The sequence below is a fragment of the Drosophila sechellia genome, chromosome X (assembly GCF_004382195.2).
Source record: "Drosophila sechellia strain sech25 chromosome X, ASM438219v1, whole genome shotgun sequence".
Lineage (NCBI taxonomy): Eukaryota > Metazoa > Arthropoda > Insecta > Diptera > Drosophilidae > Drosophila > Drosophila sechellia.
Window position 1 is genome coordinate 10,862,096 of NC_045954.1, and position 20,745 is coordinate 10,882,840.

The following is a 20,745-nucleotide window of genomic DNA, read 5'->3' on the forward strand; positions in this document are numbered from 1 at the left end:
TCGGTAAATTCAATAAAATTAAGCATAGTCGTGAGTGGCATTAGATTCGGAATTACAATGAAAATGAGTTTCGAAAGAAGTTTCGCCGTCCCAAGTCGCTGATATTATAATTTAATAAAACAGCAAAGTAAATAAATAAAGAGCACCACAATTTCAATTTGGTGAGAAAATATGGATATTAAACACTTGCATGTCAGCTAAAAATGTACATTAAAAAACATAAGCTAGTACCAAAAATATAATAATATATTTAAGTCTATCCATTCATTGAAATATTACAAACAAATAAATAAATAGCTGTGCAAATAAAACTTATAGACAATGCGCTTGCCCATAATTCCTGTATCTGAGATGAAAAAAAAGTATCTTAATCCGAAATAGAATACAAACTTGCCTTCCTCATCGACCATTTTTCTCCACATTCTCGTACAAATTAAACTTAGAACTTAGATGCTAAAGCTTAGATGGAAAGCTAATTGTTTTGAGAAGACCTTTGTGAGGGACACGGGAGCAACCTTCCTAAAGTCGGGAGACTCCCTCGTTGGCATACAATTGTTTATCCTTGGGCGGCGCTTCCCGCAGCGTCAGGTTCTCATCCTCCGGCTGCTCCTTGTGCTCCCTTTGCTCCTCCGTGGGCTGGCCATCGAATCGCATCTTAAACTCCGGCCTGGAGCAGCTGACCACCGTATCCGCCGTTGCCGAGGCCATTTGGCTGCGCCGCAGATCGGTGCTGATGGCATGGAGTGTGTTGTAGCAGCGCCGGAAACTGGGCCGCTCCCACGGATCCGTTCGCCAGCAAAGCAGGAGCAGGGAGTAACTGGTGGACAGGATTAAACAAGGAACAACTATCGGTAAAGGATAAATTGAAAGCAATGATAGACTTACAGCTTCTCCGTGCACATGGGCGGCTGCTGGAGCCGTCCGCCCTCCTTGACATGGGCCAGCACCTCGAAGTTGTTCCTCGCCGCATACGGCTGCTGGCCCAGGGTGAGGATCTCCCAGCAAAGCACCCCAAAGGCCCACACATCCGACTGTGTGGTGAAGAGCCCGTCGACGAGACTCTCCGGCGACATCCAGCGCACCGGGAGCAGGCCCTCGCCCTCCTTTCGGTAGTAGTCGCTCTTGTAGATGTCCCTCGCCAATCCGAAGTCGCCAATCTTCACGGTGCGCCGACGATCCGTGCTGCCCGTCGATTCCGTGACCAAACAGTTCCGACAGGCCAGGTCGCGATGCACGAAGTGCATGTCCTCCAGGTAACTGCAGCCGTTGGCCACATCAATGCACATGGCCAGGAGCTCGGAGAGCGAGAGTCCAGTAGTGGGTTGTGGCTCCTAGATGACAACATCTTTAGTAAATTTATAATTATTACATCTAAATCTTAGCCCACCTGGGTGCTGGTAGCCCTGGCGGCACGTAGGTAGCTAAGCAAATCGCCCGCCTCCATGTGCTCCATGATCAGCGAGATGGACTCGGTGTCGAAGCAGATGCCCACCAGACACACGATGTTCTCGTGCTTGAAGTTGCTCATCAGCTGAGCTTCCTGGAGCAGCTCGGCAAATTCACTGGCTCCCTTGCGGAGGCTCTGGAGGATCGAAACCAGGTCAATAGTGGCCCCTTTTCCGGCTACCGCAGACTACTCACCTTGATGGCCACTCGTTGCGGCTCCTCGGAGTCCTCCGTCTTCAACTGACCCTCGTACACCTCACCAAAAGCACCGCTGCCCAGAAATCGGAGCAACTTCAGTTGACTCCAATTGATTTGGGGCAGCAGGGCGATGTCCGCATCACTCAGCGTGGTGGAAAAGGCGCGATTCCTGACGGCCATCAGCTGCTGTTGCGTCTGCAAGGTGGACAGGTTGCTCCAGATGCTGGGACGGCTCTGCTGGAGCAGTTTCTTGGCACGCAGGCGTCGCTTTTGAACTGAACGGATATAATCAATACAATATGTTGCCTTTCAAGCCCAAATCTCCTGACCTACCTTTTCGGACGAACACCAATGCCAGAACGCAGCTGGAAACGATGGCAGCCGGCGCAATGATGGCCAGGACCAGGGATCCTCTCTTCTCCGGCGAAACGAAGGGCTCCGCCACCCGTTCGCTCTCCTCGCTGTAAGGTCCCCAGCCGTGCTCCAAACTCCGCGCACGCACCCGGAAGAGGAGCAACCTGCTCGAATGCAGACTCTTCACAATGCAGCTCAGCTCGGTGGTGTTGCAGAAGTCCAGCCACTGATCCTCCACGACCACCGGCTCCTCTGCCCACGGCAGCTGTTCCAGTGACCCACCGCTGTTGCGCCTTCTTCTACGCCTCCGGCGAATGTCGCTTCTCGCCTGGAGTGCCTCCAGATTGTAGAGGGCAATAGGTGCTCCATTACCGCGGGCCGCCGTCCAGGTGACACGGAACACCTCCTCGGCGATGTGCTCCAATTGCGGTTTGCCCGGCTGACTGGGGGCATCTCCCAGAGTCTCGTACTCCTCTGCTGTGCCATGGTACAGTGGAGCTCCCGGAGTCGCCGCATAGCCCAGGAGCAGGCGACACTGATAGCGCGTTCGTGGCTGCAGTGGCTCCACCACCATCTTAGTGTGATTTCCGGCCACATTGCGACGCAGTTGCTCATCTGACGATCGGCATTCGAGCTGCAGGGATCCCAGAGGATCCGGTGTTCCCGCCCAGGTGAGACTCAGAGAATAGGGTCCCAGCTCCAGGAGCTGCAACTCCGGTAATTCGGTGAAACTACGCACATGCAGCCGCTCGCTGCTGTTGCTCTTGGTGGGCGTGGCATGGGCCTGAACCCACAGGCTATACCCAGATCCCGGCTTGATTTCGGTCAATCGATGAGTGCCCGCCGTCTCCAGTCGCCGCTCATGTGCCTCCCATTCCCGCCGATCCTGGACATTCTCACCATCCAGTTCCTGTTGCCAGTGGAGCGTGTAGTAGACACTTTCGCTACGCAGCTGCTCCGGCGGCAACCAGCTGACCTCCAGTTCCCTGGGACTCAGTACACGAACACTGAAGTTTCTTGGAGGCGAGGGCGTGGCAGAGGCGGTAAGGAGCTCCAGTGGTGCCAATGCCAAGGTGGGTAATGCCAACTTCTTTTGGTAATAGCTGCTCAGAATTCCTGATACGCGATAGCGGGTGAAGGGCAGCAAGTCTGTAAGATTCAACGATTCCCCAGCACTGAGCAGCCACTGTCCCAGGGGCTCCACCTCATGCTCTTGCTGCTCGGATCCGTGTTCCTTGGCTAACGTAAGATTAAATTGGTATCTTACGCCAGGAACAGGCAGTGGACAATCTTCAGAGGCTGTGATCATGGGTAAGTGTAATTGGCATCTCTGCTCCTCACAATCGGTAGCTTTCAGGAAGGATCCGCCGGACGAAGGAAGGAGCAGACAGTTCTTGGGCGGATAAGCCTGATAGTTGTGTGCCTGGAGCAGCCGCACCTCCTCCGGCTCCAGTTCCACCGTATACTCCAGCTGCTGGCGCCGGCGACCATAAGCACGAAGGCTCCAGTTTTTCACGGCATAAAGGTATCCCGAATCCTGGGCCAACTGACTAGCAATAGAATCCTCGCCCAGCAAATTCAGCTGTGCCCGCAAAGCGCTGGCCGTGCACAGCTGGCGGGCCACATCGTAGACACACAGCTTGCCCTGGGTGTCCACCAGGTTCAAGGTCTCAGATCCGGGCTCTAAGCTTCCAGCATGCAGACGGATTAGCGGCTGAACCGTTGCCCATTCCAGCTCCGAGCCATCGGTTAGATTTCTGCCCCGAAGCGAACCATTTCTCGGAGATCCATGCTCGTACTCCAACCAGATCAGGGATTGTGCCTGTGGCAGAGCCACCAGATCCTTCAGCAGCCGCCCCCTGGGAGTGCTCCACACCCGATCGCCCTGCAGGATCTTCCCTTCGAAGTTGCACAGATCTAGGCGATAGATTATCGCCGCCTGCGGTGCAGTGGCATCCAGTTCCGCCCAGTAAACGATCCGCTGTATCCAGTCCACGGCCAGTGCCAAGACCTCGGCCCTCATCCTGGCCAACTTTGCAGGAGCTGATCCCGGGACATGGGTGAGCAGCTCCACGTGCTCGTTGACCCACAGCAATCGCTGCTCGCCCTCGATGCTCACCAGATGCTCCACCGGACTGGCCGTGTGCACCAGTCGCATGCGATTCCGCGTGTCCAGGTCCAGTTCGCCAATGAACTCCGCATTGGCATAGAGTACGCGGGGCACCGCCTGCACCTCTGGTGCAACATGAAGGGCATGGCTAGCTGCGCCCGCTGCTGCTCCCGTGGCAGCCACACGTGCCTCCACCTGAAAGTGGTACGTCTGATCCGGTTGCAGGTGCTCCACGCGGGCCTCCAGGGCACTCTGATTGAGGCGCAGCTCCTCGTGCAGCTCAGAGCCCAGCCAGCAGCTGATGTGGTACTCAAGCGCCTGCATCGGCGCCTCCTGACCCTGTTCCGGCGCATCCCAGCGGAGCACAGCACTCACATTGGCCTCCTGCAGGGCGGTGGCCAAGCGCTCCACGAACACGCGCAGCCGACGAGGCTGACTAGGACCCACGGGCGGGGTGGTGAGCTGCACCCGAGTGGTGTCTCCACTTCGCCACGCGGTTCGCGGTGTTATGCTGATCTTCAGCTGCAACTGCGCCTGAGGCAATTGGGTCAGCCGGGCAAATGGTGTGCTCAAATCCAAGGTTTGCAGTCTTTGACCGAACTCGAGGAGCAGACGATAGGAGACGCTGTGATTGCCAGCGGAAGTAGATGGCTGCCAACGCACATGGAAGTCGTCCCAGTGGCCAGCGTCCAGACGCACGCTATCCGGGACCACGGTCATGGGAATAACCCCCTCATCCGGCGGAGGTAATGGTTGTGGGTCCAATAACTGCAATGCGGAGGCAGGAGAGGCCTGGTCCGGAGTCGGTAGCTGCATGACATCCTGAGGAGCAGCCAAGCGGACCAAGCGAGCTCTCCTGCCACTCCGCTCCAGCCAAAGAAGTGCGCCCAAAGGCCGCAGGAGTTGCAAACTATCCGGGACAGCCGGGAAGACGCCCTTAATCTGGTGGATCATCTGCAGCGCATCCCCGCCTGCGGTCAAGGGCGCACGATACAGACTCAGTGCACCAGAGCCTTTAACAAGCCAGAAGAGCTGATCCTGCTGGGTGTCCAGCACAAAGGAGGCGATGCTGCCCTCCAGTCCATTAACACGATAATAGGTGACCGCTTCGTCGGGCGTGGATCCATGTCGCGAGAGCTGGGAGCTGGTGGCATAGTACAGGTGGCCCTGACGCGAATCCAATGCCAGGAAGTTGGCCTCGAAGATGGGCAACAGTTCCCGACTACCCGACCATGGATCCATGCGCACTACGCAATTTCTGGCCAGATCCGTCCAGTAAACTCTTCCGCCCCGCCAGTCGTAAGTCACCGAACCCACATGCTGCAGTGGCTCCGATATGGGGCATCCCCATTGGCTGTGCACCATATTGATGCAGTGCAGCAAGCCCTCGCCAGTGACGTAGTAGCCTACGCTTTCATTCACCATGGTCATGGGGCCGGGTAGTCGCTCCAACTGTTCCTGCTGCACTTCCAAGCCCTCGCCCAGCTCGTTGGTATGAATGACGCTTCCCTGCCGGCTGGCCCATCTCAAGCGATGTGGACCCAGTGGCCAGGTGCGGGCTGCCAGCGGTTCAGTCCACTCGCCCGGCTCTCCATCCACGTTTATTGCCCTTACCCGCAGTTGGTAGAGATTATCCGGCTGTAGGCGCTGCAATCCAAAGATGGGTCCACGAATATTCCGAATGCTAAAGGCACTTTGGCTGGCCACATCGAGCACTTCCAGTTCGTAGCTCCAGCTGCGTGCAGCATCCGCCGATTGGTAGGGATTGCGTTCCGGCTCCTTCCACGAGATCTTCGCCGCCTGTGCTCCCAGCAATGCCTTCAAGCTGTGCGGTTTTCCTCCAGCGCTGGTCAGTGGTTGGCTTCTCGGCACCAGGAGTATAACGGCCCAGCAGTCGGGCAAATTCTTTAGAGGCCATAAGGCACTGGGACTGGCTGCCTGACCCTGCTGCTCAACCAGGATCAGCTGACCAGCATCGGGCAGGAGCAGGGAGCGACCCAGCAGGGCAAAGCTTAGCCAATGACTGGATGCAGGTCCATTTCCAGCTCCATTCGCAGGCAGAGGAAGCGGCAGTGAAAGCTTGAACCCACCATCGTAGCTAATCTCTAGGAATTTGCCCTCCTGCGGAAGCATTAGATGGATGAGGAAGTGTTGCGGCTGCACCAGGAACCAACCGGGTTGCCTGATCCTCACCAGGCGATGGCTCATTCGACCATGCAGATCCTGACGCCACAGCGACTCCTCGTTCCTCCAGAAGATCCAGCCATTCAGGGCATCCACTTCCAGCTGCTCAACGGGCAGATCGAAAGACTCGCCCACTTTCTGTGCTGCTTCACCCAGCAAATCCGTGCTGATAATCTGGAAACTGGATTGATTTCGCTCTGGCGACTCCATGGCGAAGTACAGTCGGTGATGCAGCCAATCGAAGCTCAATCTGCGAGGAACCCATCTTCCACTGGAAATGTTACCCAGATCCAGCTTGAGCTGCTGGGCCGGACTCACCATTTGGCCGGATTCAAATTTTAAGCTGCAAGGATTTCATCGGATTTAGCCAAATAATTTGTATGTATATCTAATCCTTCCCACCTGCGCAACTCTCCATGGACGTTCAGCAGCCACAGTTGTTGCTCCCGCTTTGACCAGGCGATATCCGCCAGTTCCTCCTGAGATTGATAGATCATGGAATTCTCACCGGCCGGTTCCAGCGATTGCCACATCACAGCCCTTCGTCCGGCGAGCAGGACACTTTCTGTCAGATCCTTGACAGGCTTTTCATTTCCGGCGGAGTGAGTCTGCACAAATCCCTTGGCCACCGGACCCTCACCCTGTTTGTTGATCATGCTCAGCGCCAGGGTATAGTTGGCGCCAGCTTGTAGCTGGGAAAAGATGTAGCTACCTCGTCCAGCCGGAACCAGCTAAAAAGGTGAAAGATATGGATACTACGGATAATTGGAATGATTGGATGACCATCTCTCACCTGTTCAATTGTGGCGTTTCCCTCCGAGGAACCCAAACGCAGGCGGTAACCCTCGATGGGACCATTGGTGAAGCGACCGGGATGCCAGTGGACAGCCAGGTGGCTGTCGTCCAGACCCAACAGATACTCGATGACCGGAGCCGAGATGGGCGCGCCCTCGGGGGGCGTTTGGTAGGCGGGCGTGGCCGGGGAGTAGAGCACTTCGTCTCTATTCTCGCCGAAAAGCAACTCAAATCGGAACTGAAGAAATGCATACAAATATATACATATATTAAAAATGAAAATGATGCAACTCAAACGTACCCTGTATTGTGTGTAGGGTATCAGAGCTTCCAGTATCTCGCACACATAATACTCGTCACAGTCGTAATCGGCTAAGTTAAACCAGGCACTGGAACCCGCCTCTCCGGATGCATCCTGGTCTGCCTGCTCGAGTTCCAGCTCCTCGCCGTGGTGATCCACAAACTGGTACTGTATGTTGAAGGGTCTGCTGGCCAGGTAGTGCTCCGGAAAGTGCATCGCCCAGCGGATGGTCAGTGGCGTGACCTGTCCTTCCGCCCGTGGAGCTCGCTCCAGCTGCGGCTGCGTCCGCTCCACCAGGTGGCTGATGGCCAGGCGCTGGAGGTGCCAGTAGTCCCGCTGGGCCATCTCGCAGGCGCCGATGCAGGGCATGTCGTACGGGTAGAACTGGAGAGACAGCTGCGGACGGGCCAAATGGGGAGACAACAACGAACGGGGTCAGACTGGATCTGGATATGGATTGGGTAGTGGGTACTGGGATCTGGGTAGGATGATTGGTGATGGGATGCCACTTACGCAGGCCTCCTGGCAGGACTCCAGCTCCTTGAGGGCGCGATACCACTGGGCACAGCCCTTGGTGCACTGCAAAAAAAGGATGTAAAATGTTTAAGGAAACCCGGTGGAACATATCAAAATAGAGTATCTGTCAAGGAGTTGAGTATCTGTTAAGGAAACCCGGTGGAACATATCAAAATAGAGTATCTGTCAATTTGGCAACATTTAAATATATTTTTGTATCTTTAAAACACACCCTGCGCAAAAATTCCCGTTCTTAGTTACTTTACAGGCAAAACCGCTCATTGATGATCAAGTGTAAATTACCAGCGAAGGAAAGGAAAGGGAAAGGAATGGGTAAGGAGCCCAGGAGCAAGAGGGAGCTCATGAAGATCCTCTTCGATGGCTTCCTCAGTTGCTTGGAGAAGGAGAACGACTGGCAGAGGATCATGCATTTCGAGTTCGTGTCCAATTGATCTGGTAACTGGAGTGGTTAACCCAGAGCGCGAACAATGGTATCGGATTACCCGACTGGTCGATCCTATCCCATTTCAATACCGGCTTCCCAAAGTCTTCGACTTACTCGTGTTTTGTAGCACTTCTCGCCATTGTCCGCCTTCTCGCATTTAATTCCAAACTCGTCCAGAAACAGATCCTCCTGGAAAGGGGGAAATAATTACAATGAAAATGTGAAAGCAATTAGTATTTCATTTTGGTCACTTGGGAACGGAAGTTGCGGTGAGTTTGTATGGGAAAAAGCTGAAGTGAGCACATATATATATCAATTATATAACCATATAGCAATGGCAATATAAACGCGATTTCTGTGCCAATGCCGATGGTTCAATTATTTCGATCAATTATCATTGGGGAGCAGGGAGAGAGACCTCGAGCATCTCGCTAATAAAATGAACACAGATATATGTTATATACACTCTCGATTAAGTTCGCTTCACACACATAATGTATTCCTTCGTTTTATTTTTGCATTGAAATTAGATTTCCGAAAACCAACAATGATGCTGCATTAATTTGGCCGAAACTCGTTTTGGCCACGTGAGCCATGAAGATCTAACGAGTTTTGAAGCCATTTGCATAGACGAGACTTTTTGAGCCACCCAAGGATTCCACATACCGGCTTAAAACGGGGTCATCCATGCAAAACTCGATGCTTGTGGCTTAAATACAAAACAAACCCATTCGCCAGATATTAATAAAAAGTATTTTTAAAGTCATAAAAAGTTATGTTTAGATATATACAAACTGTAACTAAGATTTGATTGTAAACTAAACGAAATTCTAACCTTTTTTACGAGTAAATCTCCAAGTTGAACTTAAAATAAGCAAAAATTCCATGGCTCATTAAACATTTCTTTAAACTTCACACATGTATCTCGCAAATCCGCAATCCTTTGAGTTCCTTTACCCCAAAAAAATAAAATGGAAAGCCAGTACTTAAAATCCAATTTGGCACACTTTGAGTTGCCCCCTGCGCCATTTGGAAACTCCTTAAAGTGGCCAACTTTGTTAATTGTGTTGCTCCAGCTTGCTAAATGGACAAGTAATTACCACGGGATTTCCCGCCGTGGATTTGGATTTCCTCACACTTAAACACGAGTGTGTGTACTTTTTTCTGGTGCTTGCACTTTCCATTTTATTTTATTTTTGTTTTGTTTTGTTTTTTTATTTTTTTTGTGATTCGCACACGCGTCAATTTAATTTAGAGTTCTACGAAATATTTTATTAATTTAGCTTGATTGGCTTTTTCACAAACAGAAATAGCTCTTCACACAGCGAAAGCGAGCTCCTCCCTTTGCCAAGCGGAAAAACGAGGGAAAAAAGACGCCATGAAGCTGGCGAAGAACCCCCCCGGGAAACGGGAGACGAGAGACGAAAGATTGAGCCTGGGGCCCGAGACTAATTGGCATTGGGGGTTTTCATGTCGTCATTGCTCATCTTTTGTTGTACAATTTCTATTACATTAACTCGGAAACCGACCCACACACACACGCGTACATACACACACACACACACACAGGCACACACACATTAGAAAGGGGGCGGGGCCGGAAGGAAGGACGCCAGACTGGGTTGGTGTGTTATTGACACCATTATTGTCCCATTGTTGTTGCTGCCGTCAGGCTCTGGAAAAGCGAGCCAAAGAAAATACACTTGTGTGCTTACGAACGCACAGCAGCGCCCAAATTAATAGTAACTCAATTGCAAATATAAGAAATTAAAAAAAAATAATATTGAATTTTGAAGTTTTAGTGCTCTATTCCAGCGCAAATTGTTGGGCTTTATATATCTTAATCTTTTAAGCTAACTTTAATCATGAGCGAAAGAAGGTACTTATTTGTTAATATATATATATATTTTTTTTTAACAGCACTCCTATTAACTGCACCGCAATTATAGCACTACCTACACGTACCCGTACACTTAAATTGACTAAACATTTTGCTCACTCTCGATTCCAACAAGGCAAAACATCTTAATAAAATTTCTTTTGTTCGCCTCGCCTTTCTAGGCTATGCGAAATCCAGTTACTGGTTGAAAATGGAGGTTTGGTTTGGTCTAGTTTATTCCTGGAGCTAAATCATCACCAGCTCAAGCGATTAAAAGCGGGTCATAGGAAGAACTTAAATGCGTAATCAAGGTTTCGATTAAAATGGCAATTTATACAGCATGAGAACTGAACTAAATAGTTAAATCACACAAATTTACTTAACTTAAGCTTAACTTAAGAGTGATTATATAATTTAACAACTGATTCTTGGATTCATCAATGCTCTTCGGTCATTAAATTGAATTCACTCGCATTCTCAACCCCAGATGGCGCTCGCTTATCATTAATTTTTATTGGCGCGATGGGGCTTGGTGTGTAAGTGGAGTGTCGAACTGTGGATTACTGAATTGGCGCTTTCCTAATGAATGAAGTGCCCGCCAAGTCACTGATTTACATGCGGCTACTAACTCCGATTACACACTCTGCGACAATACAGTAATTACTGTTCGCAAATTTGCACCGCAAAAGATGTATATATGTACTTATGTGCCAGCTGAAGTGCTGACTATATACATGTGTATGATGTACTTGAGCATTTTTTGCAAGTAAATTGCATTGTTGAGGGGAAATACTGGGCATCTTGGAGTAATTAACTCCATAAGAATCATTAATATCATCAATTTCATAAATATTTATATTCAGAATTTAGTATTTTAAACTTAATATGTATTAACATTGCCCTGATTGTTGCAATTGCAAACCAATATGTTTAGCACTTTCCAAAGCTTTGACACCATATCTCATATGTATATGCCCTTATCTATATTTTATAATTAATTAAAGGCACACTTTTTTATCACCCCTTTGACGCATTTCACAGCTCGCATTACAAAAACCTCTGCACTCACTTAGCCGCAATTAAAGCATAAACAAAGTGCATCAAATAAAACAAGTCAATCGGTTGCCTAATTAAAATCCTTTTTAATTAAGCTCACCAGGACATGAAACTAAGTAGTGTGGGGAAATTAATGAAAAATATATGTGGAAAAAAAAATATAAAATATACACGTATACAACACTATGGGTGCCATGATGATGATTTTCTGTGCAAAACATGTGACATGTGACATGAGACTCTATATGGCACAAAAGCCAGATAAAACACACACCCACTCAGTATGCAAATTGCAATAAAGCCGAGCCGAGTGAGTCGAGGAGGTAACCCAAATAATGAGCCAGATTCTAATCCCGATCTGTTCTGATTCAGCTAATTGAAATGTCACTTCATCCAGCCCACATACTTGTATGTATGTATGTAGCGTACATTTAATCACCGACTTAACTCGACGATCTTCAATTACACATATCATTTAATAAGCCGAGTGCGAGTGAGCGATTAATGGCCACTGGAATGGTCGGAAAATTCATTCAACTCAATAAGCTAGTCAGCTAAATGTCTGAGAAATAAAAAAAAATTGTTGAAATATATAACTTGGTCTACGTGATGAGTTAGCCAGCTCGAGTTGCACTTGTTTAGATTGTTTTTCGATTATATCGTTGACACAAGCAAAACTGGAAAAAGAAACATTTCGCACCCGAAAGTCGCTTTTGTTTATTTATTTATTTTTTCTTTGCTTTGATGGATGTTGCACAGCCCTGGGGAAATTCATGTTTTAAGCATGTTTTATGCTCTTTTGACACAATGTGCATTATCACAATGTATGTAAATACAATATAAAATATAGAACTCACCTCAACAATGCAGCGCTGCACACAATCCCTGGTCACGCGTTCCAGGACCATTCGCTCGTCGACGCCGTGCTGTTCCTCCGCCGGATCCCGATCCCGATCCCGATCCCGATCCCGATCCCGATCCCGATCCCGATCCCGATCCTCTGGCGAATGCTCCATTGTTGACTGTGGTCTGCTGCTGATGGCGATGCCCTCGACAATGCTTGGCGGAGCTGCGGCGGCGTGCTTGTGCCAGATGGCCACCTTCTCGACCACATCGCTGTTCAGTTTGGGACGCAGCAGACGCATTTGGTCCTTGGAGACGGGTTCGGGACTCTGGTGCACCGTATAGTTGTGCGATCGGCAGACATCGCAGCAGATCGAGAGTAGAATGAGCAGGAGAAGATTGATGATCAGTATGGTGGATATGCCGCCATGACCATCCTGACCACTGGCCAACTGGCGGCCCAAGCGAGCCAATTGCTGGCGAAGATCGAAGGAGCTGCTCTGCTGGCGGACCACAATCTTGCTGGGTGAGGCATTCTGGGAGTTCGACGAGGCGGAGTTGGTGCCAGGTGCCTGCTGGTTGATATGGGTGGTGGTCATCTTGGTGTTCACATTCACCGCGATCTTCACATTGAAGCTGATGTTCAATCTCTTCGTGGGCGCCGTCGCCTTGGCCTGTTTGTCCTGCTCATCCGACTGGTGGTCTACATTTTGGTGCCAAAACATAGTCATCGAGGCACTCGATCTTCACCCCGAGTTCACCGATTTGTGGCGTTCGATTCCTATTTCACTCGATAATCGTTGTTTTCTTCGGCTGAATTTACATTTTAGTGCCGCATTTGACTGAAAACGAAACTGAAACACATACAATGCGCCGCAGTGAAATAAAAAAGCGAAATGGAAAAACGCACAAATAAAAATCAGATTTCAAATAGCAGAGTCAAAAAACCAATTCAATTGGAAATTTTAAGTACACAAACTAATTTCCATTTTATGCAAATTCGAGAAGCAGCAAAAGAGGCAGTTACAAAAAATGAAATGCAAGTCATATTTTACGGATACCCTTTACTCAACATTATGTCATATAATGTTAAAATATATGAATATATTTTATTTATTTGTAATGAATCTTGCTAACTTTCCATTAAAGAGAATTACTTATTTTTTGTAGGCATAAAAAAGCTGCTAAAAGGTCCGAACCTAGTAATTTGCAAATATTGTATATCATCAAGCCAACTTATATCTAATTAATGGATACTCCAATCACTGTGTTTACAAAGTGGCAGTTCTGCCCTTGCCAAATCCAATATTACTATCATTTTTGTCAAACCGTCAATTATCATGAGTTTTCCGGATTATTTCTCAATTTATTGTAACAATTTACGTGTATATTTGATTAATAGTTGTACCAATAGCATAAAATGCAAATATATGAAATATTATTAATAAAATTGTGTAGGCAAATGAATATACCCCACGAAAAAGCTTAGATACATCGCATTCTACTTATTTCAGATGCAGCTCAAAGGTTCAACGCACAATTGCCGGCGAGATAAAACGGGTAAACACAAACACACAATCTGAGTCCGGATCGATAAGCCAAAATCCCGATGATCTCCATAACTGGTTTGGCCAGCTTCCACCGCCCAACTCATACAAATTTCGCCGGGATTTCGTTTAGAGGACATGGGGATGCGGTCCATGGTCTCATGGTCCATGGGCTAATTAATATGGCGTCTGCATAATCAGCTAGCCAAGCGACAAGTTTCAATTAACATGGCGTAATGCATGGCCAATAAGTCACGCCCCCTTCAACCGCCCACAACAACGAACGGGAAGTGGGAAGTGGCCATAACAAATTTATCCTCATTAAGAAGAATAATCGAGCGGAGTCGCACTTTCAAAAACGGAAATCCCCTTTGCCCGCAAGTTCAGCGAAACCATAGAAAAATATATATATGTACATATAATAGTTAATTGCACTTTAATTTCATATTTACCAGCAACAACAACAGCACAGCAGCACGGAAAATGTTAATTAAATCGCCCGATGAGCAGACTAGACCGAACAAATATATATATACATATATATAAACAAAATGAAACAGAAAAACCGAAAATAAATTGAAATTCAAATTGAATAAACCGCGCGAAATAGTGAAAACACGAAAGATCACAGCGGATTAATTGCATTAAAGTTATTCAGAGAATATTATGCAAATGCTGCCGGCCAGCGTTTTGCATTAATTAGTCGAAGGTATGCTATAGTACATATATATACACAGACACATATATATATTTGTACAATCAGAAAGTCAAAACCGATGGAGCCTTAAACTCTCACCCACATTTCGCTCGAATCGACGCTGTTGAAGTTGTTAAGCGCTGTTCACGCGCTTTAATTCAATTTATTGTTGATTTGAGCGGCTTAATTGCATTTTATTGTTGCAGTTGCGGCCCCAACTGAAAAGCAACTCCTCACAGATACACACACACACACAGGAACACTCAGTGCACGCGAAAAAAAAGGGCATTAAAAGTGACGAAATTCATGCAAACACACACATACGCACGGATGTATCTTGTATATTTGAGTGCGCGAAGTACCGAGCACAACTCACTCGACAAAATGTCGCAGATATCTGGATGTGAATCGGAATCTGGATCTGGAATTCCCGAAGCGTTACGTAGTGCGCAGTGGCGCGATCGCAGCAGAACTGATTTGCCGGCGAGCGGCGGCTTTTTAACCAAGCCCCAAGCTTCAAGTCCAAGTCCAACCCCCCAGCTGGAGAACTTGAGCACGGAACTGAAACCGAACCGAAGCGATGCGATGCGATACGATACCATACGATACCATACGATACCATACGATACCATACGATACCCTACGATGCGATGAACGATGAGTGACGAAGCGCACCGCAACCGAACCGAACTGAACCGAACCGATCTGAAAGGCCCATTGATCTTCTTTTTCGTGACGCAGCAACTGTGACGTCACTGGCAGGGCAACCCCTAAACTGGATATCATGGGTAGATAGCCCACCGGGCTTCTCTTTCCATGGGTCAAAGCTCAACTCAATCGGTTGATCGGGTAAGCAGGTCTTAGGTACAGATAGATAGAAATTTTCCATCTTAAAAAACGAATGTATCTTTTGCAAAATAAAATCTTAATAAGAACATGATCTTAAGATTGTGCTTCTAATTGATGTGATGATTTTGGTTTTAAATAAACTTCGGACTTACATAGCAACATCTTTTTATTACTAAAATTTAAGTAATATATATACTATGTAAATGTATATAATTATATTATATTAATTGAATTATAGTACTAATTTTTAGTCTAGATTTATTAAGACTAAATATATTCAAAGCTTACAAGATGTTTAAATTTCAACTTCTTTCAATAGAAAAACTTTATTTGTTTACAAAAGCTTACAAAAATAATTATAAATAAAATTCAATTTACTGTAAACAAATCGTCACATGAATAGCGCAAATCAACGCGATTTTTCGCCAACAAATAAACGTGGCAGAAAATTTGTTTAAATCGTTTAGCCGACTCACTCTGAGCACATTTAACTAAGCATTAACAGTACACCTAAATTGATTATTAAACTAATTGATCGCAAGCAGCAGTAAACGCTCGAAAATAATTGAATTCAATAGGGAACAAGCCCACACAATCAGAAAATAAAGTCATCAATTGCGGGGTATAGAATCGTAATTCTATGAAAAGTTAAAAGAAAAGAAAGTCATAGAAATACATTGAAAATCTTCTAGCAGCAATATCAAACTCCAAAATATCATATTTCCATAACTTTTTAACCGAAAAATTTGCAACGAATTTCTCAGGGGAGTAAACATCTTGCGAAAAGTAATCGCCATTTATTTCATTCATTTACACAAACATTTAGGTATTTTATTACTCTGTAGAATCGAAAACTGGCAAGCTAAGAAATATGCAATATATTAAAGCATTTTCCGAGCATTTGAAGCACACAAGAGTAGGCAATTTTCCGGCCACACATGACTCGTGACTCATTCAACTGACACTGCGGGATGAAAAATTGAGCGGCGAGTGAAAGGCTTGCGTGACAGCTTCCGTTTCCGGTTCCGCCATCAAGTCCAAGTATCCCTTTCGCTTATGGATTTTTTGGCCAACGGAAAGGATGTGCCGCAGACATCCAAACTGCACTCGTGCGCACAATTTCTTGGCCCGAATAATCAGTGGAAATCCAATCTCCCGTCTGGGATCACCGAATTCGCACTAATCGTTTGAAATATTCTGGAATTGATTAGACGGCACACTGATTACAAACACTTGATGGAAGATGCGGCTTATCAGCCCGAGCGATTATCAATGGATTCGCCAGTGGACTGGGTGTTACATACTTATTTCACAGACTGTCACGTGAAAATCAGATTCCCAGCATTTTTTCGAAATAAGGGACAACCCCGGAAATTCACCTTCTGATTGACGTATTTTTGCATGCAAATTTTTTTCCATGTTGAACTTAAGTGAAATTGGCAATTTGGTAGCAATACAAAATGGTCTTGCATACAAATATATATTTCTTCCTTTCAGTTTAGTCATTGATGTTGTAGTTCTTTTTCAGTTTGTTGAGTAAAAGGCAAAAGATTTATTTGACAATTGAAGAGAAACCAGAGTTAGTTCATACGTTTTAAAGCCGTTTAAAATGTAAAATAAAATTATATATATATATATATACCAAATGGTTTATTGAATCGATTTGGGAACTGTTTTTGGATGATTCACCCATCGATGCCCCAGTGCCCGACTGTCTGCATAATGGACTTGGTGGCATTGGATGATCATGATCGTCCGCCGCGAACCAAAACATTGAAACATAAACAATTCTTTGCATCTCAACTATATGTTTATACAATTTTATATAGCAACGGTCAAGCGAATAGGTACAACCAATTCAAAATCAAAAGTAAAACATTACTGAGATTACTGAGATAGTCGACTTGAATACAATTATTAATAAAATCTGCATTTTCTAGTAGTAAATCGGTATATTCTATTAGTTTCTGCGTACATTTTGCTCTATTAGTGAAATTAATAATAATTGAATTATCCCACTGAAAGTACTTTCTATATTTGTGGATTCAATTATGCGAATATATGTATATATTATTATGCTGATTAGGCAGGTCAGACGGACTTATATACACACAATATGGATCGATATTTGTTTCTTTTTGCATATTGCTATAAATCGTTTTCCTTCCACTTGCTTTAATTTTGTGGCGCGATAAGCAGAGCATTCTAAGGTGCGTTTCGCAACTGTCAATCCAATAATTTACAGAAATTAAATTAAATAAAATCCAGAAATAAACTGAAAGTTAATGGCTTTATAAGGCGTAAGAGTCTGAATGTGTAAATGATGTTGCTCTTCAACTGAAAATATAGCTAAATTTGTATGATTGAATCTATTTTTGGCAAAGCAAGGGAATTTTTCAACGGTATTGAGATCTATTTCAATATCATAAACATTTGTTTAAACACCTATGAAACGCACTGTTGGCGGGCCCGTACGCATAAACATTGAGCAGATCAGAGTAAAATTTGTTAAATTTATTGTAGAGAAAACGCGCAAATGTCGTAAGTGTGTGATTCCATACAAATAAACAATGTACTCTAGGTTTTTTAATATAAAAATGAACGAAGATTAACCGAACGGACTTCAGTTGTGCGCTAAACTTTGTAAACGTCGGGCCAAATTTTGTCCGCCGATCTGAGTTCTTTCGAAAAGGACATTTTCACAAATGGAGTCAATTAGCATCGTGATTTATTTAGTGGCCATGATGTCATTGATCATCGGTGGCAGCCAAGCGATTCCCTATCGATGTACGATTTTTCCAAATAACACATATATTTTTCCGTAATATACGTTGATTTCCCCATTCACCCTATAGCCTCGGCGTATCTGTATACTCAGCAGTTCTGCATGGATACATTGACGGGTCGGCAGCTGTATATTGGCGAAGTCTTCACGCGGGAGGATCAGTGCGTCCGCATTCAATGCCTGGAATCGCAGCAACTCTGGGAGGATAGGTAAGCGGACAGCTCTAGTATGCCATAGTATCGGGTAACAGATCGTCGTACTCATCCATGGTCCAGCTGCCAGGTGCCGAAACTGACGCAGGGCAATTGCAAGCCCATTCCATCGACGGAACCGCATGCCGAATATCCCCGATGCTGCCCACTGTACGAGTGCAAGAGCTACGAGTCGAATTCGGGGGGAACTCTGGAGCAGACCAACACATACAACCACTATGGGACCCTGCGATCATCCCATCTCACCGAGATGATAGTGATCGACAGGCGGACACTCCCTCGTGGCGAGATTCCAACGGCGTCGGCGAGGAAGTATCAGGTGTGAAAAGTGACCTGGTGCTCTGTTCCTAGGACTAGTTAGTCTATAGTGCAGCTATAATAAATACATGAATATATTAAGTAACTTGAAATGTAAAATTTTTGTCTAAAGAAATGTATTTTTCCACTGTGCACGCTTTTCAAACTTAGCGCCCTATCGATAGCATTGCTTAGCTTATCAAATAAATTATCTCAAACAACGGGCTACGATTTGAATTCCTCACTTCAGGATCCTTGGTTTATATTTCTATTTATTTTCTCGGAATTTTCAATATTATATATTAGCGCAATATCGATATTAGCGGTATTTGTAGCGTTCTGCGATAGGCATAGTTATCACGTAGCACGACATCGAATAGCGATTACACCACATATCGATAACAAAGCACAAGAGACAGTAAAATAATTAACAATTTCTACGAATCAACAAGATATAAAACTGCAGTGACCAGTCAAAATCAGTTGGAGAAAACGATAGCGCCCCACATAGGAATCCGAATCAAGCAGCACTTACCGAAAGACAACCAATTGCCCTCCATCGGAATTTCACCACAACAACACAATGTTGCTGCGTCTAGCACTTTCTGCCGCCCGTCCAGCCGGGGGTATCAAGATCCTGGCCCAGTCTCCGGCCCAGCTGTTCCGGGCCAATGCCAATCCCAATCTCAATCTCTCCACGGTGCGCACTTACGCCCGCAGGGTGGTTCGCACCCGTGAGCCCGTCGAAGAGATGCGTGCTCCCTCGCTGAAGGAGAAACTGATGGGTCCGCCGAGTGCCAATGGTAAGTCTCTTGTGTAATCCCCCATTTATGTATATCTGTCGTCTAACTATACTCTTCTGGCGTGCAGCCTACTCCATGGGAAAGGGCGCTGCAGCCGGAGCAGCCGCCGTTGGATTGGGCGCCCTGTGCTACTACGGCGTGGGACTGGGAAAACAAACCAGCATCGCGGATAACGCCATGTGAGTGATAACACGATTCTCTACCTTGCGAAATACAGGCATTGTAATAACTGAGATTATACCTTACCTTCCGTTTAGCATGTGGCCCCAGTTTGTGCGTGATCGTATCCAGAGCACCTATGCCTTTTTCGGTGGCTCTTGCGTTCTCACCGCGGCCGCAGCAGCAGCCACCTTCCGTTCGCACCGTCTCCTGGAGCTGGCCTCGCGTGGCGGCATCTTGGTGAGTCCTCTTGCACAATTCGCAGTTGTTGCCACCTACCTGCCCAACAGACACAACAGAACATAACACTTCCTCTTTATTTGCCTTCAATCGCTTAGGCGACCATTGCTTCGCTGGCGCTGGTTATCGGTAGCGGAGCAGTTGCCCGCTCCATTGAGTACCAGCCGGGTCTGGGAGCCAAGCATCTGGCCTGGGCGGTGCACTGCGCCATTCTGGGCGCCGTGATCGCACCCATTTGCTTCATGGGCGGACCGATTCTGACGCGTGCCGCTCTCTACACGGGCGGCGTTGTTGGTGGCTTGTCCACGATCGCCGCGTGTGCCCCCAGCGATAAGTTCCTCTACATGGGAGGTCCACTGGCCATTGGCTTGGGCGTGGTGTTCGCCTCCTCCCTGGCATCCATGTGGCTGCCGCCCACCACGGCGCTGGGCGCAGGTGAGTTTCTAGCCAGTTCCACTGGGGCTAGCACCACTTTTCATTATATTTTATTAATTGCCAAGCGGAGTTAACCCATTTTTTATTTTTTTTTCGCAGGTCTGGCCTCCATGTCCCTGTATGGCGGCCTCGTCCTCTTCAGTGGCTTCCTGCTCTATGACACCCAGCGCATGGTGCGTCGCGCTGAGGTCTATCCCCAGTACAGCTACACTCCCTACGATCCAATCAACGCGTAAGTTAATTCTTCATTCATGCCGTGCTGAAACTCTATCCTATTTGTTTCTATCTTTTAGCTCAATGTCGATCTACATGGACGTGCTGAACATTTTCATCCGCATCGTCACCATTTTGAGTGGTGGTCAGCGCAGGAAGTGAGCACTGGAGACGAAAATGTGATGCGAGGAGGATACCCTCTGAAATATATTTATACTGTTACTAAAATAAACCGGTCGAGTTAGGAAGCAAAATGCACGAACTTTGTGTTTTGCTTTGGCTAATAACAATAAGTGTCAGCTGTATAGTTGGTACTTTTAACAACCTTCAAGCCTAGAAATTAAATAATATATTGTCCATATCCATATGTCCAAATCTTAT

General features: G+C 46.7%; 3 protein-coding genes across 4 annotated transcripts; 2 read left to right on the forward strand and 1 right to left on the reverse strand.

The window, feature by feature from the left end:
* Nucleotides 1-225: 225 nt before the first annotated feature.
* On the reverse strand, nucleotides 226-14,894 carry LOC6617621 (protein sevenless). Of its 2 annotated transcripts, none has more exons than XM_002041898.2 (12): nucleotides 14,748-14,894; nucleotides 12,142-12,969; nucleotides 8,464-8,538; nucleotides 7,902-7,967; nucleotides 7,389-7,784; nucleotides 7,086-7,325; nucleotides 6,695-7,023; nucleotides 1,978-6,635; nucleotides 1,642-1,919; nucleotides 1,388-1,582; nucleotides 886-1,331; nucleotides 226-817 (listed from the first exon to the last, which is right to left on the reverse strand). In XM_002041898.2, exons 2-12 carry the CDS (start codon nucleotides 12,856-12,858, stop codon nucleotides 520-522), a joined length of 7,698 nt encoding a protein of 2,565 aa, XP_002041934.2. In that variant the 5' UTR covers nucleotides 12,859-12,969; nucleotides 14,748-14,894; the 3' UTR covers nucleotides 226-519. The 2 variants fall into 2 exon arrangements, with proteins under 2 accessions (XP_002041934.2, XP_032580553.1); XM_032724662.1 differs by having other exon boundaries at nucleotides 12,142-12,981.
* A 2,945-nt stretch (nucleotides 14,895-17,839) lies between these two features.
* Nucleotides 17,840-18,742, forward strand: LOC6617622. The gene is made up of 3 exons (XM_002041899.2): nucleotides 17,840-18,007; nucleotides 18,076-18,214; nucleotides 18,281-18,742. The coding sequence occupies exons 1-3, from the start codon at nucleotides 17,926-17,928 to the stop codon at nucleotides 18,540-18,542; spliced, it is 483 nt and encodes a 160-aa protein (XP_002041935.1). The 5' UTR covers nucleotides 17,840-17,925; the 3' UTR covers nucleotides 18,543-18,742.
* Nucleotides 18,743-18,899: 157 nt separating this feature from the next.
* On the forward strand, nucleotides 18,900-20,622 carry LOC6617623 (growth hormone-inducible transmembrane protein). Its single transcript, XM_002041900.2, has 6 exons — nucleotides 18,900-19,317; nucleotides 19,385-19,496; nucleotides 19,575-19,716; nucleotides 19,815-20,151; nucleotides 20,251-20,383; nucleotides 20,445-20,622. Exons 1-6 carry the CDS (start codon nucleotides 19,098-19,100, stop codon nucleotides 20,524-20,526), a joined length of 1,026 nt encoding a protein of 341 aa, XP_002041936.1. The 5' UTR covers nucleotides 18,900-19,097; the 3' UTR covers nucleotides 20,527-20,622.
* The last annotated feature ends 123 nt before the right edge of the window (nucleotides 20,623-20,745 follow it).